The sequence below is a fragment of the Sphaerodactylus townsendi genome, linkage group LG01 (genome assembly GCF_021028975.2).
Source record: "Sphaerodactylus townsendi isolate TG3544 linkage group LG01, MPM_Stown_v2.3, whole genome shotgun sequence".
NCBI classification, from domain to species: Eukaryota; Metazoa; Chordata; class Lepidosauria; order Squamata; family Sphaerodactylidae; genus Sphaerodactylus; species Sphaerodactylus townsendi.
In genome coordinates, this window is record NC_059425.1 from 182644136 (window position 1) to 182663173 (window position 19038).

At 44.5% G+C, this 19038-nt stretch overlaps 1 protein-coding gene across 2 annotated transcripts in view; it reads right to left on the minus strand.

The window, feature by feature from the left end:
• Positions 1-12400: 12400 nt before the first annotated feature.
• ESF1 (ESF1 nucleolar pre-rRNA processing protein homolog) overlaps positions 12401-19038 on the minus strand; it is a 97167-nt gene continuing 90529 nt past the window's right edge. For both annotated transcript variants that reach the window (XM_048501294.1, XM_048501284.1), the window contains exons 12-14: positions 16955-17019; positions 14941-15093; positions 12401-12973 (exon numbers count right to left, since the gene is read on the minus strand). In XM_048501294.1, coding sequence (XP_048357251.1) covers positions 12707-12973; positions 14941-15093; positions 16955-17019 — 485 coding nt within the window. In that variant the 3' untranslated portion in view covers positions 12401-12706. The remainder of the gene's footprint in view (positions 12974-14940; positions 15094-16954; positions 17020-19038) is intronic.

Genomic DNA, 19038 nt, shown 5'->3' on the forward strand with positions numbered 1-19038 from the left:
AAGTATTTAGTTAGATCAATTCAAAAAGTAGGAAAAGGAGGGGATCAAAGAGAGTGAAGAGGAAAGAAGAGGGTAAGAGAAAGCGCATAAGAAAGAATATTTTGTGGTGTTCTCTATGAACACCATTCATATCTCTTCCTCTTATCTTAACTGGATTGAGAACTTCTTCCAAGAGCTAATGCTGCCCTTTTATGGTGCAGCTAATACATTCCATTACCTTAAATAATTTACAGAAGATTGGTATCAACTATAACTTACAATATTTCCGTGTCTAGACTTGCTTTGTAAACTATGATCTGTTTCCTCTATTATACATCTCTTAATTCATACATCACTACATCATAGTTAACCTTTTAATAATCAACTGGGTAAATATTGACCTTTAATTCTTTGGTTACATAATTTGTCCAGAGTTGCCAGTTAGTGACATAAGTTTCAGCCGGGATTGTTCGTGTTTGGTATAAATTCTTGTCCATGATATAAAAGTATTGAACTTAGGCTGAATCAACCTTGAGCCGGCTACATGAAACCGACTTCTGTCGGGATCGAACTCAGGTCACGTCTGAACTGCTACAGTGGCTCTGCACCATGTGGCTTAATGATAACGGCAATATGAAATGCATAAGACTGGTACAGTTCTGGAATATCTTAAATTACGACCAAAGTCAAAGCTTCTACAAATGAAGATCACGACGACATCATCGCAGAACTGCTGTGAGGCCACTGCTCATGAATGCATGCAAACATGCCATGTCCAGAGGTGGGATCCAGCAGGTTCTCACAGGTTCCCGAGAGTAGGTTACTAATTATTTGTGTGTGCCGAGAGGGGGTCACTAATTGGGGATTTTGCCACGTGATTTTTGCCTTAGTTACGCCCCTCCTCTCAGCAGTAGCGCGCAGAACTTGAAGCAGTCTAGCAGGAGGTGCCCCTCAAGGCATGCAGGCCTCATGCCTGTGTGCATCTAAGCTTCGGCCCAAGGACTGCATGCAGCAGCCATGGCCCTGCCACAGCCCTGCCCACCAATGCCCTGTCCCCGGAATGCCCGGCCACACCCCCATCATGCCCCACCCAGCCCCATTGGCGCAACGACACAGTTTGAATCCCACCACCATGGGAACCCGTTACTAAAATTTTTGGATCCCACCACTGGCCATGTCCCTGAAGCAATGTTCACCACATAGCTGAATCCGTTTCTGACACACCTGGTACTTTGTGATTTCTTTACAAGGAATGTTAGTTAGATATTTATTTGATCAAACCAGGGGTTCTCAACATGCTGTTCATGGGTGCCACGAGGGCCACAAACACCTTTTCTGGTGCCCACCCAGTGATTTTAGAAAGTGGGTGAGGTAGAACTTTTGCACCAGAGCTTTGATTGGCTGCAAAGGGGCCATTTTCTCCAGGTTAACCGATCTCGGTTGCCTGGAGATCAGTCGTAATAGCAGAAGCTCTTCAGTCACTAAGTGGAGATTGGCAACTCTGTGTGGTCGCCATTTTGTGCTTGCTCCCACCATTCTCTGCTAGAATTCCAAAGGTGCCCACAGGTTCAAGAAGGTTTTCAGAAATGTTGTTTGAGCAGTAGCTGCCATCACAACTCAGGGATCTTCCCTATGTGACTAGAGATAAGCTGTAGCAGCCATTTTGTGTCCAGCTCTGACATCTGTGGCAGTAGGGTCACCAGCTCTGGACTGGGAAACACCTGAAGATGTTGAGAGTAAAGCTTGAGGAGGGCAGGGTATGGGGAGGGGAAGTGTGTCAATGGTGTGTGATGTCATAGTTCACTTTTCAAATGGGCCATTTTCTCCAGGTCAGGGGTCTTCAAACTATGGCCCTCCAGATGTTCATGGACTACAATTCCCATCAACCCCTGCCAGCATGGCCAAGTGGCAGGGCTGATGGGAATTGTAGTCCATGAACATCTGGAGGGCCATAGTTTGAAGACCCCTGCTCCAGGTGAACTGTTGCCTGGAGATCAATTGTAACAGCAGAAGATCTTCAGTCACTACCGGGAGATTGGCAACGATGTGGTCACCATTTTGTGGTTGTCCCACTACTCTCTGCCAAAATTCCAAAGGTGCCCATAGGTTCAAAAGGCTGGGGATCCTGGCACCTAGGTTGGCCAATCTTCAGGTAGTGGTTGAAGATCTCCTAGGATTTCAAGTGATCTCCAGGTGATAGAGATTAGTTCACCTGAAGAAAATGACTTCTTTGGAAGGTGTATTCTATGACATTATACCCCACTGAATATCCTCCCACCATGGCCTCCCCAAGCGCCACCTGTAAAATCTTTAGGCATTTCCCAACCTGGAGCTGGCAACCCTACTTGCACCAGTGGCATAGGTATAGATTTTTTTATGGGATGGGTTTGGGGGTGTGGCCATGTCCCACCCGCCCCTGAGGGTGTGGCCATGCCTCCCCAAGTCCCGCCCCCCAGCCTCAGTGCGGCTTTGCTAAAAGCAGCCTCCAAGGCCAGGGATGGCAGAGATCCCCTGCCCCACCCCCCCACTGGCTGGGTCCCCAGCCGGGCAGCCCCTTCTGCCCTCCCCCCCTGGGCTGGGAGGGAATAGCTAGGAAAAATGAATGGCTCCGGTGCAAAAATCTGAGTTTTGTGGGGCCCCTGCTGGCAGCCACTGTGATGCTGGAATCCACCCCCAGACAGCATCACTTTCAATGGTGTTTAAACAAGAGAGCCCAGATTCTCCTTTCAAATTCACCTTAAAGTGGGACTTGGGGTCCTCTAGTTAAAACAATTATTGAAAGTGATGCTGTTTCTTGGGTGGATCCCCACCCTGAAACAGCATCACTTTCTAACATGTTTAAATTAGACTCAGATTCTCCCTTTAAATCCATGCCAAAGTGAGTGGGATTTAAAAGGAGAATCTGGGGAATTTGGGGGGGTGCCCTGCTGTCAGGGTGCAATTGTTAAGCTAGCAGCACCAAAATTTCAGGGTATCTTTAAGGGACTCTCCTGATGATACCACCCAGGTTAGGTGAAGTTTGGTTCAGGGAGTCCAAAGTTATGGACCCTCAAAGGTGTAGCCCCCATCTATTAGCTCCTATTGGAAACAATGGGGGATGGGAGCACCAACAAGCAATCCCAACTGTCTGCACTGTTGAGCTTCAGATAGTCAACCATCAAACAATGTGGTAGGTGCACCTAAAGATTAAGCCAATGCCTCACTGCACCAAAATCATAAAGGTATAACAGCACCTGTAAATCTTAATCTCATACAATCTCTCAAATAACTTTCTATTTTTCTACATAATAACCGATGAAAACACAGCAAAGAAGACTACATAAATGTTTTCCAGTAAACAAAATGAACAGTATATTCTCTGTTTTTGTCTTATTAACAATTTTTATGCAGTGAAATCCTCTTACAAACCCTGGGCTTCTATTGTAATAGCATCAACTAAATATATATGAAATCTCTAGATAGGTCGTTACTTCGGATCTCTTTCTTCAAGTCCAATTTCTAAAAATAATTAAAACATATTTCAAAAACAGACTCCTTGCTTTCACTACAATACTATATTAAACTTAACTCTCAAAACACTTACTCTGCTTAGATAATCCAAAGTGCATAGAGATATGCTACACCTCCAAAGGTTTTCCCCAGGAGTAAACTGAATAATTTATCTGGAATAACAATAAATTACAAAACAATAAATAAAATTAACTGCATGTATGGGCAAGCTATTAATGAAATACATTCTGCTGAAAATTATTACTTACTTACAATATAGCTCAAAGCAGAAATGTAAATCTGTGCATATACCTCTCCAACACTCTCATAGGCTATATTGCTCCCCTAAGAAATCAGTAATAATACAATTATTATCAACATAAATTACAATCATGACTTAACACAAATGATATAGCCATACCGAGACTTCAGTGTAGCCGCTTCTCTCTTGCTTCAGCTCTTCAATGAGGAGCAACAAAGCTTTCATTTAGTGTAATGTTAAGAATCTACACTTCTAATGCGTGGCACCAGCTGAAGTTAAAAGAATAAAGAAAGGTCCAAAGCCTGATTAAGTCCTCCAGGGTGAGTGGTTCCCAACTCAAAGACAAAACTCATTTCCATCAGCCATCAGGGTGATCCACTGTCGCCGGTACTGCAAAATCTAAAGATTCTGGGATATGATTCCCCTTGATGAAATGTTTCACAAGGGACACATCCAGAACCTTATTCTGGATCCTTGATGTATGTCTAGCGGATCCTGATCTGGATCTTGCGTGAAGTTTGCCGGCCCAGTGGCGGGATTCAGCAGGTTCGCACCGCTTCGGCAGAACCGGTCGTTAAAACGGTGCTTGTAAATAACTAGTTGTTAAATTATTTGAATCCCACAACCAGAACCGGTTGTTAAATTATTTTAATCCCACCATTGGTTTGCCCTATATACAAAAGCCCACAGGGACATTCGATAATACACACCAGATTCAAAGAATTACACGCCAGACATTACAGTGATGGAGGACGAGAAAACCACCATCGTTGACATAGAAATATATGGTGAAAGCAGGGTTGGTGAAAAAGAACATGAGAAGGTCACTAAATACCATGATTTGACGATCGAGATTCAGCTACTATGGCACAAACCAGCCAAAGTTATCCCAGTGGTATCTGGCACCCATTCTGCAAGCACTTGGGCTGCACTTGAAACACCTTCAAACTGACAAAATCAGCATCTGTCACATTCAAAAGGCAGCCCTGCTGGAATCCGCACAAATACCATGCTGATACACATTACATCGTCTTAGGCAGAGGTGTACCACCCAGGGGAACATATGGGTTCAAACGGCCCTAGGCTGCGATCATTTAGTCACATGGGGGGGGAATCACCCCACACACCCCTCCTCCTTCCCCCTGGGTCCATACACTGAGGGGAAGGGGTACGCTCTATACAGGGGTGGGGGATGGGATGGGATGGGACAGAAAACTCAGATTTTGCTCCAGGCTACATTTTCCCTAGATACGTCTCTGGTCTTAGGTCTCTGGGTGGGGCTCGAATTGTAACGAAAAGCCAAAAACCAGTTAAAGAATTGGCAGCTGTGATATTAAACATGAGGAGGAGGAGGATCATGAAAAAGACGAAGACGAAGACGAAGACGAAGACGAAGAAGAAGAAGAAGAAGAAGAAGAAGAAGAAGAAGAAGAAGAAGAAGAAGAAGAAGAAGAAGAAGAAGAAGAAGAAGAAGAAAATTATTACCACTGTACTTCACAGAGTAAAAAAAGACAGGTTTTTACCCCAAGAGTTTACAATTCAGTGTGTTAGAATCACAGATCTGAAATAAACAGAGTTCTGAAAATGACTTAAATTGAGAATGAAATGTGTATGTAACAATCTGGTGTAAAACTATAACGAAATGTAAAATACAGATTGCCAGGTATGGCAGCACTTCTAGGTACTCTGTGTTTGTGTGTTTTAAATTCTTCAATAGCACCATTTATTTGAACTGTGTGTCAGCAGGGCTTTGCAATGTTATTTTTGGAAGTTGCAGGAATATGAAAGGGAATAAAAACCAACTGTCGCTGTTGATTGGAAATAATAAATTTAATTCTGGAGAGCAGAAATAATAGAAAACATGCGTGTCTGTTTATCTGTGATCGTCTGATCTTTCTCTTTGTGTTATTAAATAAATCAAAACCTCTTGCGGGGCCAACCGGTAACATTAGATGTCTAAATGCTCGACTTACACACTCAGTAATCACCTCAATGGCTGCCAACTTCGGAGGGGAATGGCAGGACATCAAATCACATTTAAAACACACGCCTCAAACAGATATCATTTACCATTTGCAAGGTTACTTTTTTACTGACTTTTTAACAGGTATTTATTACTACGGAAATGCAGTTATTTTTCTGTTTTCTGATTTCAGAAGGAATTTACTTCGTTGTGGTTTCAGATGGAAGTTTGGATGGCTTACATATTTAGACTATTTACCATGTGGCCAAGAGCTACCACAGGCCCCAGATAAAGTTTGCATCCACATATTCTTGGATATTATTGTATCACTGAGCTTCAGCAATTGTTTACCGCTTGATTACTCTTCAAGAATAAGGTAATCCAGTAGCAGTTAACTGCTATAACATTAGTGCAATACTCTACATTGTGATCCTCCCAGAGCCCTTCGAGGATTGGGCAGGATATAAATCCAGATGAAACAAACAAACAAACAAACACACACACACACACACACACACACACACACACACACACACACACATACATACAATGGGAGGGGGGCAAGCAGAGGTCCTCTCCAACCCATCCCACACATACCCGCTGTACCCAATGCAAACTTCCTATGGTAAATGAAGCTTGGCTTCATGAGACCCCCACAGTGAGGTTGTCAGTGTAACCCCCATGCCCAGAATGGGTTGAACCAGTAAGGGGGTGGAGACTCAGAGCAGCAGAAAGGCTGAAGAGCTTTTTGGAGAAGACAAGGCTACCAGACTCGGACCTTGGTTCTATAAGCCCTTAACACCTTGTTAAGGTAAACTGCAATATTATTGGGAACTACTGGGAAGGTAATTGTTTGTTGTTGCTATGTTGTAAATGTTGGAGTTTATTGTTTCAGGGTTTCTTTTTGTGGTTGTAATGGGTGAGAGTTCTCCTGGAAACCTTCATCATGTTGCATCCTGTTCATCAAGCCCTTGGAGTCTTCAGGAGCCAACCCACTTGCAAGGAGGAATTGGACTTGGCAGTATCAGTGGACTGTAACTAGAAGGACTTGAAATGCAACCTGAACAGGACCTTGAATTGTAATGTTAAATGTTGATGTTTAATGTTATTTGTAAAGAGAAGTAAACTGTTTTGTTTAAATTTGGTTCTTTGCAACTCCTTCCAAGTACTGCCCCACAGAACCCACAAGCTCTGGCTTGGAAAGTTCTGGGTAGTCCTGTTGCAGGCAAGGAGCTCAGCAGGGATGTAGTGTCACTCTAGGAGTTCCATTTCTCCTAGCCTCTATGGTATACCACATGGCAGCACACCATAGAGTCCACCTTCCAAAGATGCTATTTCCTCCACCTGAACCGATTTCTGTAGTCTAGAGATCAGTTGTAATACCAATAGATTCTTGCCTTGAGGTTGGTAACCCTATCCCAGGGTGACGAAGACCCCCCCCCCCCCGAATTTAGTTCCCTTCATTCATCCCCTAAGAGATAATGCATGATAAACAGTTACGAACCATGACACTTGCTTCCTAGGAAAGACTGGCATCTGGGATTCCTCTTTGAAGCAGAGGATGGGCCTATGTCCAGCCTTGCCCCAAGGAAGCCAGAACAAAGTTGATCATTCTTGTCATCTCCGTGACAAGGCCATGACTGCCCAAAAGCAGCTGTGTTGTCCGTAGCAAATTGGGAAGAGGCAATCCCTCCCTAGAGAAGATCAACATCCCTGAAGCAGGGTGACTTACATGGTCCATGTAAAATGGGAAAAAGAGCAGAGATGTAAACATGTAGAGGACCTGGAAAAGTATCAACCAAAATGCAACTCCAGAGCCTTCCTCTGGCTGCTGCAACTGATATATAATATCATGATTTGATTTGCTTATTGCTAAAAACTCACAGAAGACTTTAAGGACAAAAAGGTGGCCCATGTATATACACTAAATAAATAAATGGGCTGCAGCATGGCCACGCCACAGGGGCTGACAGGAATTGTAGTCCACGAACATCTGAAGCACCAGTGTTTGACACCCCTGCTCTCAGGGCTTTGCAGAAAGCAGGGAAAAGTGTGGGAATGTTCTGTCCATAAAATGAAATTCGTACCCGAGAGCTGAGGAATGAACCAGTCTCAATCTGTAAGGTAGATACGTCCTAAGCAGTCTTCTCTATTTCTTTCTTCCTACAACACACTTTATAGAATATCATAACTGCATTTATTTCCCTCTTCTCCAGTGGAACACTCCAACTTTATTACATGATTTCCTAATGTTGTAATCCAGTTACTTGACATTCGTTTAGTGGTTTAACTCACTCTTGCCCTGTAAACACTCACCAATATATTTGCTAGCCGTGTTTGGGCTCCTCTGAAAACGTGATTAGCTGGACATAGATTGTTTTGGAGACAGGATAAACATCTTGGTATTGGGGCATATGGCATTCCTGAAGCAGATGAGGCGTTAGATATGTATCGTTTTGTACAGGAAATGAAAGGTAACAGTGGTGTGCGATGCCAGAATCCATCGTCCAAAGCAGTTATTTTCTCCAGGGAAATACTTCTCTGCAATCTGGAGGAGAGCTGAAATCTCAAGGGATCTCCCACTCAAAGGCTGGTATCCCTAGTGCCACAGAAGTCCAGTTTAATTTATAAGTAGCCAACAGCATCGCTGCTGTCTATTTTGCTAAAATGCTGCAGTTTGCTCTCCCCAAGGGGGATTTCCAGGCAGAGGTGAGGAGGAAGAGTTGGATGTATTGTCGGAGGCTTTCGTGGCTGGATTCAACTGGTTGTTGTGGGTTTTCTGGGCTGTGTGGCCATGGTCTGGTAGAACTTGTTCCTAACCTTCCACCTGCATCTGTGGCTGGCATCTTCAGAGGTGTATCACAGAGGGAAGTCTGTTTACACACTGTGAGAAGGGAATGTTTTAGTGGGGTACACATTGTCCATGTGTCCCAGGGTGGTGAACCAATCAGTAAGTGTTTGGGTGGAACTTGCTATGCAAAGGTGTGGTTGATAGTACTTATTGCGGGTGGGGTTTTTCAGTCCAGGGAGTGATTCACATTTGCGTTCCCTGCAGCAGCAACAGTCTTAGTGAATGCAAACCCTGTTGTGAATGACTCCACCCAGACACAGGGTTTGCATTCACTAAGACTGTTGCTGCTGCAGGGAATGCAAATGTGAATCACCCCACTTACAAACTCCACCTGCTCTTAACCACTATACTAAGGTGACCAGATGGTCACCTTCGAAAATCGGGACAGGTGGCCGGGCGGCCGTGGGCATGCGCGCGCAGCCACAGGAGTGCACTGCCTTTTGGGGCGCTCCCGTTTCCCGCCCTGTCACAGGGCGGTAAATGGCAGCGCCCCAGAAGGCCGTGCGCTCCTGCGGCCGCACAGGAGGCTGCGCACTGCCTTGCGCCCCAGAAGGCAGTGCGGCAGCCTTCCAAAACCCGAAACATTTGAAAAAACCCACGGGACGCGGGACAAGTTGTTTCAAGGTGGGACTGTCCTGCCAAAAGCGGGACGTCTGGTCAGCCTACACTATACCATGCTGGTTCTAAATAAATATAAATATTAAATAAGCTCGTTTCAAGCAGTCTTTCTTCTATGAATGTCAGAGCTTCTTTTGTCATCAAACTTCTAATAAAGCAAACATACAGATACCAAAGTAAGCAAATCAGGACACATCTGAAACAAAATGGCTGCTTATATTCTGGTGGACAGTCTTGTTCTAAGCCCAGCATGTTGACTTGGCTGTATGATGTGGTGGTGGGAAGTGCTGTCAATTCAAGGCAATTTACGGCAATCCATCATGGGATTTTCAAGACAAGAGACGTTCAGAGATGGCTTGCCAAGGCCTACTTGTGGGTAGTGAACCTGGACTTCCTTGGTGGTGTCCCATCCAAGCACTAACCAGGGTTGACCCTACCTAACTTCTGAGATATCATGACATCAAACTAGCTCGGACCATCTGGGACAGGGATACACATTGAAGTATACTATCCTGTTACATTTTTTATACCACCACCTTTCCTCCGAAGAGATCATGGTGGTGTACACGGATTTTCTCCTTTTTTGTGTTCCTGGGAGGGTTTGAGGCCAGAGGTATTGCGGGGCCCAAAACTGAAACTATAAGGGTTATATAAGGACATTTTTACTCTGATTTCCTTGAAGGTGAATGCTAGAAGTAAAGGGGGGAAGGGCAAGGAGATTGTCAGCCCCTCTGAGTCTCCTGCAGGAGAGAAAGGGGGGATATAAATCCAAACTCTTCTTCTAAAGACCCTCCATAGTTATCGTTTATGAACATCGAAGTACTGCAAGAGAACTGCAAAATAAAATGCCGACGAGGGCAAAGCATTCTTTTTAAAAGGCACACGGATTCAAGAGTTTTATGCATTTCCTGCAAGCCGTTTCTTCCTGAAGCACAGCCATGAAAGCTTTCCAATCAACCACACTGCAAGCTGGCCTAGTCCAAAGCAAATATCTGTGGTTGCTCCAACATTCTCGTTTTTCCAGATACAAACGATTAGCCTTGTCCACGAGTTTCTGTAAGCCAATGCCTTTAAAAAGGAAACCTTCAAGCACTCCATCTTGAGCTGTAAAGTATGTCATTCCCAGAACATACCTGAAACCAAATCAAGGTCCATATCCTTTGGCCCGTTTGTTTCACACACAATGCACCAAAAAAACACAACACACTAAGGAGAGGAGGGCATTTTCAGAACTATGTTAGGCAGCAAATAGAGTCTGGTTGGAAGTGGTGTAGCCATCTCACAACAGCAAGGAAAAAGGGTCACAGCCTTAGATTCTCTCTCTCTCTCTCTCTCTCTCTCTCTCTCTCTCTCACACACACACACACACACACACACACACACACACAAATCTAAACGTGTGTTTGTCCCTGATGGTCTCCCTCAGAAGCTGCTGGACGGATCGCCCCCAAATTTTCACATGACGTTCATCCCTGTTGCGGGCAGGTAATCGGACCTTCAAATCGCCAAAACGTCTTTTCCCTGGCGCACCAGGCCATGAAGCTGCCTCTGTTTAACTGTCACCCTTAGGATGTTCATGCAGCCTGTCTGTCTGTGGCCTGAGGGCTTAGAATGTTCGTGCAGATGGGCAGAGATGAGCAGTGGGAACAGTACATAGGTAATACGAGTGGAAGTGAAACACATACACACTTTGCCATGTGAGATGTCAGGTGGGGTTTCCCCCCCTCACACGCAGGTAACTTTCACTCTCTGCGCCTCACCCACTGCTACCACACAACACGCATCCAGCTCATCCTCACACACCTCACTTTGCCCTCCTTCATATCCAACCACCACTTACCCACTTCCTCCCCCATATTTGCCACAGCTCTCTTTTACTAAAAGCGAGGTGGGGTTTGCCTTTTTCTTCTAAGAAAATCTGTGGGGTGGGGGTGAACCAACACTACTGGCTCCGCTTCTTTTGCACGTGGCCCTTTAAGAACCCAGGGAGCTGGCCTCGATCTGAGTGCCTCACCACCCTGCCTCTGCTGCCTGACTGGGATAGCCTGCTTGCCCCACTTCTGCCTTACCCAAGCCAGGACTGTGCGTGTCAACCAGCCTCATGGACAGCGGGATTCACACTCTGGACAGTTCCATTGTGGAATGGAAAGGATTACCTTATACTAAAAAAACAAGACAGCACCATATAACGATGTGCATTGAAAAGGGAAAGAGGGATTCCATTTGACCACCCCAGAAGGCTATGCTGGGGATCATTGGACCTGCATGGACATCTGTGTGGGTTGCGGACTGTGATGAGAAGGACAATTGCCACAGCAACGCGTGGCCAGGTCCCGCTAGTATATATATATTATAAGGTGGGTCTTTATTGGTAGGATGTGAGAGAGCCAGTATAGCGATGCTGTCAATGGACTCTCCCTCGTGTCACGGCCAGTTTTTGTGTCACAGATGGTAGGGTAGGAACATAGGAGCCAGTGTGGTATAGTGGTTAAGAGCAGGTGCACTCTAATCTGGAGAACCAGGTTTGATTCCCCACTCCTCCACATGAGTAGTGGAGTTTTATCTAGTGAAACAGATGCTTTCCCCACTCCTACATTCCTGCTGGGTGACTTTGGGCTAGTCACAGTTCTCTCCGAACTCTCTCAGCCCCACCAACTTCACAAGGTATCTGTTGTGGGGAGAGAAAGGGAAAGGTGCTTGTTAGCCACCTTGGTTTTCCTTACAGGAGAGAAAGGCAAGGTAAATCCAAACTCCTCCTCTTCTTCACTTCTCCACTGCAATTATATATAGGAATAAATAAATACTGTTACAAACAGAACTAATATAATTGTGAACAAAGAAAAAAAACAAAACACTAGTTTTTGCACTAATAGATTCGTTTCAATCTTTGGAGGTCATCTGAGATGCTACATTTAACAGATGGGCAAGACATGTTTTTAAAAATAAATATAATTAATTAAATGAACTATAATAAATCCAGTAGTTTTCGTTAGCATGGTACAAGTCACATGTTCAAGGAATTGTACAATCTTTTCAATTAACCCCTTTTAATATTACATTTGCAAAACTATTAAATCATAAGTCGACCATTAGGCTGATTCCGCATGGGCCAAAAACAGCAGTGTGAAAACAGTGTGAAAATGGTGTAAAAGGGTTTACAACGGTGTAAAAGGATTTATAGTGTTTTCACACCGTTTTCACACTGCTGTTTTTGACCCATGCGGAATCAGCCTTAGAGAAAACAATTTATCTGAAGCCCACCCTTGAGGGTCAATACCCCCAGTCATAATATAAAAACAATAATGTCGATAACATCAAACTGCAGGAGTTTGTTGCAAGAAAATCCGACATTGTTTTTAGTGTGAACCTAACCAAGATTCATTTGGCAACTGGATTTTTTTTATCTTGGATTAGCAAAAAAGATGGAAAAATAAAATCCTTCTGGCTGAGATCGTGTTCGCCCTGAAACCAATCTTTGCTTGGATTCCTTTAGCGAATTACAGCTGCCTTTAATCCATATTTTCAGTAAAAAATGTGGTCTTGCTTATTTGACTTTCTGTTTCTTCCTCGCTTGAAACTGTTCGGTTTTATTCTTCACAGATTTCACCAGCGCTGATAACGCAGGATCAATGGATTTCTTAGCAGCTGTCTCCTTCTCGGCCGTCTCTGCGTGCCCCTGCTGTCTTCGGCGAGCTTTCTCTTCCAAAATCTTTTCCACTGCTTTGGTTTTCTTGAAGTTTGGATCGGAAGGATCCAGATTAAACAAATGGGAGGTATACATGGCCTGAAATCTGGCATCAGCAACATTTACCTAAGAACAGTACAAAAAAAAAGAGATTATTTTTCAGTGTTACATGGGGAGGTGGAGAATGGACAAGCTTGATCTTAATAACATATATAAAATGCCACTGCCTTCAACTTTAGGTTGCTGTTTCCAGCAAGGTTATGTTCAATTAAAATAAACTGCTGCATCAGTATGAGATGGATCTAGTCCATTAGTAGCTGGAAGATTACATCCAAGGGTGCCAATTGTGTTGGAACTTTTTAATTCTTTACGTACTTGGAGAAAATCAAGGTACAGGAAACTGCACACATGTTTTCATAGATGAAACACGGCAAACATGCTTATTTGCTGTGTGTTGTCTCTAAATGCATATACTCATAAAAAATAAACATTTGTATCTACACTATACACATGATGGTTGACATTCTAATTCCTAACAGTAAACTGGCTGGCAACTGTGTGGATGATAAAACAATATCAGACTGCACCCAAACAAGAGAGAAATCTGGGGTGCTGTGTGGTTTCCAGGCTGTATGGCCGTGTTCTAGCAGCGTTCTCTCCTGACGTTTCGCCTGCATCTGTGGCCGGCATCTTCAGAGGATCTGATAGTTGGAAAGGAAAGCAAGTGGAGTATATATATCTGTGAGTAAAGGTCAGTAGGTGAGGGCATCTGAATAGGAGTGGCCTGGCAAGTGAGTAACAATGAAGTGTAGCGTGTGAGTAACAATGGAGATAGCAAGGTCAATCGGTGAGGCATCTGAATAGAAGTAGTCTGGCCTTTGTTCCCTTTGATCGTTTATTGTCTATAGTCATCCTGTGTCTGTGTGGAGCTCATTAGTCACTGTCTTGACTCTAGTGTTTTTCAAAACTGAAAGCCAAATTCTGTTCATTTTCATGGTTTCTTCCTTGAAATTGCCCATGTGCTTGTGGATTTCAATGGCTTCTCTGTGTAGTCTGACGTAGTGGTTGTCAGAGTGGTCCAGAATTTCTGTGTTTTCAAATAATATTCTGTATCCATGTTGGTTTATTATGTGTTCTGCACCCTATTGACCTTTACTCACAGATATATATACTCCACTTGCTTTCCTTTCCAACTATTAGATCCTCTGAAGATGCCAGCCACAGGCGAAACGTCAGGAGAGAACGCTGCTAGAACACGGCCATACAGCCAGGAAACCACACAGCACCCCAGTGATTCCGGCCGTGAAAGCCTTCGACAATACAAAGAGAGAAATCTTTACATATTTGGAGGGAGAGAGTCCCCCAGGTATGCAGGACAATACAACTTTGTGAATAAGCCAGAAGGGGGAAAATCCTCCAAAAACTGGTCTGATGTTACCTGAATATGCTTCAGGAGCACAGGATGATGAGTCTCGGTTAAAAGGAAAGATACAGAGGAAGTAAAATTAGCTTGCTCAAGCCCTGAGAGCTTAGAAAAAAATGAGTCCCAAACAAAATTCCCCAAGAACCTCTAACCTGGGATCATTCTGCACATGCAGAATAATGCACTTTCAAACTGCTTTCAGTGCTCTTTGAAGCTGTGCGGAATAGCAAAATCCACTTGCAAACAGTTGTGAAAGTGGTTTGAAGACGCATTATTTTGCGTGTGCGGAAGGGGCCCTGGGCTCAGTTCAGGTATCATCAAAACTATGGTTTATAACGGGGGTCCTCGACCTTTTTGAGTCTGCAAGTACCTTTGGACTTTTGACAAAGCCAAAAAATGAGTGGGCACAGTTACAAAATGGGGCCCTCAAAATGGCTGACAGTGGAATGCACTACGTCAGAGAGTGGTGGAGTCTCCTTCTTTGGAGGTTTTTAAAGAGAGGTTAGATGGCCATCTGTCAGGAGTGCCTTGATTGTGTGTTCCTGCATTGCAGGGGGTTGGTCTTGATGGCCCTTGGGGTCTCTTCAACTCTATGATTTCTACGATTTACTAACTAAAAACAACCAGTGTTTGTTACTGTGTTTCAGGACGCAGAAGCCCGCAGCGTTACCTGGAAGTCGTCCGTCAGCAGTTCCTCCTTTTTCATCAACAGCTTCTTTTTCTTCTTGCTCAGGTTCTGCTGCTGCACTATCTTGTCGTAATTGAAGTGTCTCCTCCCGCCCGCTTCCTCCTCCTCGTCCATCATCAGCAGAGCCAACTCAGCCTGTTACAATCGGAAAGAGACGGGACTCGGTTTGCACAACATTTCACGGAATATGGCTTGCAGATGTTTCCGCGTCTCGTCCGAGGCCTCTGTTGCTAATGCACAACAGGAACGGCTACAACAGCCTATCTGTTTACAAAACATTTGTATTGGCAAGGATGGCGGGGCTTTCTTGTACCGCGCAGGCAATTAAGAGAATCACTTTCACCACAGCAAGGTTAGGCCAACAATTCTTGGGCTAATCTCTATGATTTATTGAGTGTCGTTTCATATCATTCTTCCTGGAGGAAGCTTAAGTGGACCTACCACGTTGGGGCTGCCAGACAAATTCTCTGAGGTGGGAGATCTGCTTAATTTTAACAATGTTATCATGCCCCCCCCATTTTCTGAACCATGTGGTTTGGGCCGCACATGACGGAGCACGGAAGCATGGGTCTTACATTCACAACATGTAAAAGGTTATACGTGACCGAGATGGTTCTTGGGTCCTGGGTCAGAATGTAACAGGGGGAGCTACTTACAGGTCAGGACTAGTCTGTACAATGCACAGTGTGTAGAGAGGCCACATGTTGTGGGAATAGTTTGTAGCACTTCAGAGATTACACGCCTAACGGTAAGTAAGGTTAGGGGCATTCCAGTTGAATAGCCATTATGCCAGATCGAGTCAACTGCTCCAGTATGCTTTAAGCAGTCTATTATTTTCCAGTGTGCTCTAGTAGAGCTTCCTTCCATTAGCCAAACATCAGGTCTCATTCATTCCCAAGGTCATAAAGCCAGCCAGGCAATACTTTGCTGAGATCAACAACATGCGTGCATGCTGAGAAACTGCGTTTAAACAAAGCAACAGCCAATTTGTCTGAGTGAACACTCTTCAGAAATGGGCCAAGGAAGCTTAACGGAAGTTCATAAGGCTCCACGGTGGAACAAAAGTACTTGCAAATAGTACATGCAAAGCCCTGCATCCTGAGAATTGACCAATGCAAGCAATGTTTTCATTGCCCAACGAATGCATGCCTCGTACACTAAAAAAAAAAAAGGTTACACTTTTACTGGTTTAACTAAAGAGGGACTTAAACATTCCAGCCAGCACGTGCAAAAATGCTTAAAATATGTGCAGGTGAGGCTGGCGAAATATATAAAAAGGCTGCTTCCGCGTGCCCTCTCAACTACACACAGTGGCTCTGAATTAACAACACACACTGACGGCCCTACCTGGAGAGCCATTATGGGGAAAATGCTTTTCCTGTGGTCCCGTCAAGGAGGCTGTGATGTTTACTACTTATCTTGACTGTTTGAAGGAACGGTTTAGGAGCAGCAGTGGCGTGGGAGGTTAAGAGCTCGTGTATCTAATCTGGAGGAACTGGGTTTGATTCCCAGCTCTGCCGCCTGAGCTGTGGAGGCTTATCTGGGGAATTCAGATTAGCCTGTGCACTCCCACACACGCCAGCTGGGTGACCTTGGGCTAGTCACAGCTTCTCAGTCACAGGTCTCTCAGCCCCACCTACCTCACAGGGTGTTTGTTGTGAGGGGGGAAGGGCAAGGAGATTGTAAGCCCCTTTGAGTCTCCTACAGGAGAGAAAGGGGGGATATAAGTCCAAGCTCCTCCTCCTCCTCCTCCATGTGTTTGTCCAAGCATTAGAGGAAGTTTCAAAGACGCAGGGAAGTCTTATATCTTATATTCACCCAATATAGTTCTCATGGTCAAGGTTTTAGAGAACAACCACAGCTGCACACCTGAGGATCCCATATGATGCTTTCAGGCTTAACACAACATTGCCAGACTCCTGTGCGTAACATGTGTACTCACAGGGCCACAGTACCCTGTCTAATTCTTAACACATTTTAGGGTGGAGATCTCTACCTTGCGTTTTTCCACATCTTCTTTTTCTTGGGCATCTTCTTCTCTCTTCAGCTTCTTATTCACACCTGATCACAAACACAAAGCACGAATAAGAAGCAGGGTTAAAACATGCAAGGGAAACAGAAGGAAGAGCGAACCCTCCCCCCCTCCTTTCAACGCCAGCGGCTCAAAGATGACTTCAGTGAAGAAAAAGGAGACCAAAATCACACGAAATATCTTCACCGGAAATTCTTCGACCGCAAACTTTGCAAGTTAAAAGCAAGATGAAGGAGGTGTTGTCAATAAAAGAGCATGAAACTCTTTTCCATGGTTCTCTGAGAGAAGCAGTGGCGCAGTGGCTAAGAGCACTGGCTAAGAGCAGGTGCACTCTGATCTGGAGGAACCGGGTTTGATTCCCAGCTCTGCCGCTCGAGTTGTGGAGGCTTATCTGGGGAATTCAGATTAGCCTATGCACTCCCACACACACCAGCTGGGTGACCTTGGGCTAGTCACAGCTTCGCGGAGCTCTCTCAGCCCCACCCACCTCACAGGGTGTTTGTTGTGAGGGGGGAAGGGCAAGGAGATTGTAAGCCCCTTTGAGTCTCCTGCAGGAGAGAAAGGGGGGATATAAATCCAAACTCCTACTCCTCCTCCCTATTAGTAAAATCCAGGAATTTGTACACGCCCCTGTAAAGTGCTATATATGTGCAATCGTTGCTATATGATCACTTTTTGGCCAAGCTCCAAAGTGCAGTAAGTGGAGTTCTACTTGGGTACGGGGGCCTTTCAAGATTCCCCTTCCAGCAACGGCCACTCAAAGCATCACTAGGATTCTAGAGCTGCATCCCGTACAGGAGGAAAGGCGGCTGTCCAAAGGAAATATCACCAAGGCCTACTGTCCTCTCACATATGTAGTGGGAAAACGATGGGGTGGGGACACGGGATCGCAGTCACTGTCTAAAGCACAGGTGTCAAACTCGTGGCCCTCCAGATGTTATGGACTACAATTCCCATCATCCCCTGCCAGCATCATGCTGGCAGGGGATGATGGGAATTGTAGTCCATAACATCTGGAGGGCCACGAGTTTGACACCTATGGTCTAAAGGTACCTACACGCTTGTTCTAACCTGAATGGCCCTGGCTAGCCTGATCTCATCAGAACTTGGGCCAGTCCTGGTTAGTGCTTGGATAGGAGGCTATCGATAAAGTCCAGGGTTGCTACACAGAGGCAGGTAAGGATGAGTCGGCTCTGCCCTTACCTGTTCATATCTTGCCTTGAAAACCCTACAGGGTCGCCATTAAGTCAGCTGCGACTAGACAACGCTTTCCACCAACGGGTGCTTTTTTTCCATTTTTCTTTTTAAAAAATTGTTAAAAGTGCAACAGTCCATAGTCAGAATCAATATACAGGGAAAACAACCCATCCAAGTCACAAGTTAAAATTAAAGCAAGGAAATAGACACCGTTACAATTGTTCTTCTCTTTCTCCATTCACTTCTAACAAGGCTTTTTAAAAAATACAGCCAGTTGTTGACAATGTTAGTTATCTAAAATACTCTGAATCGCCGTAAGTTTCACTACTGATAATTATTCCCGCACCTTCAAGGACCATTCTAATTTGCCAGGCAACATTGGCTATTTCCAATGATGTGCAAATACCATTCTTGCAGAAGTCAGAACGTATAGCAACAATTCAACAATTTATACTACTGTGTTTTCCCGAAAATAAGACAGTGTCTTATATTACTTTTTGCTCCCAAAGATGCAGTATGTCTTATTTTCAGGGGATGTCTTATTTTTCCGCTCCACAGCTGTTGTTCTGTTCGACGGGCATGCTTCCAAACAAAAACTTTGCTACGTCTTACTTTTGGGGGATGCTTTATATTTTAGCACTTCAGCAAAACCTCCACTACGTCTTATTTTCAGGGGATGTCTTATTTTCGGGGAAACGGTATCATTTAACAGAGTTCTTGATTATATATGTATATTATATATGTATTTACAAAATATATACGTATTTTATGTATACATGGAGATTGTCATTTTGTACTTTTGCCCCCCTTCCAAAATAATGAAGATCCAGTCCTTCACGCCACGCACAGTT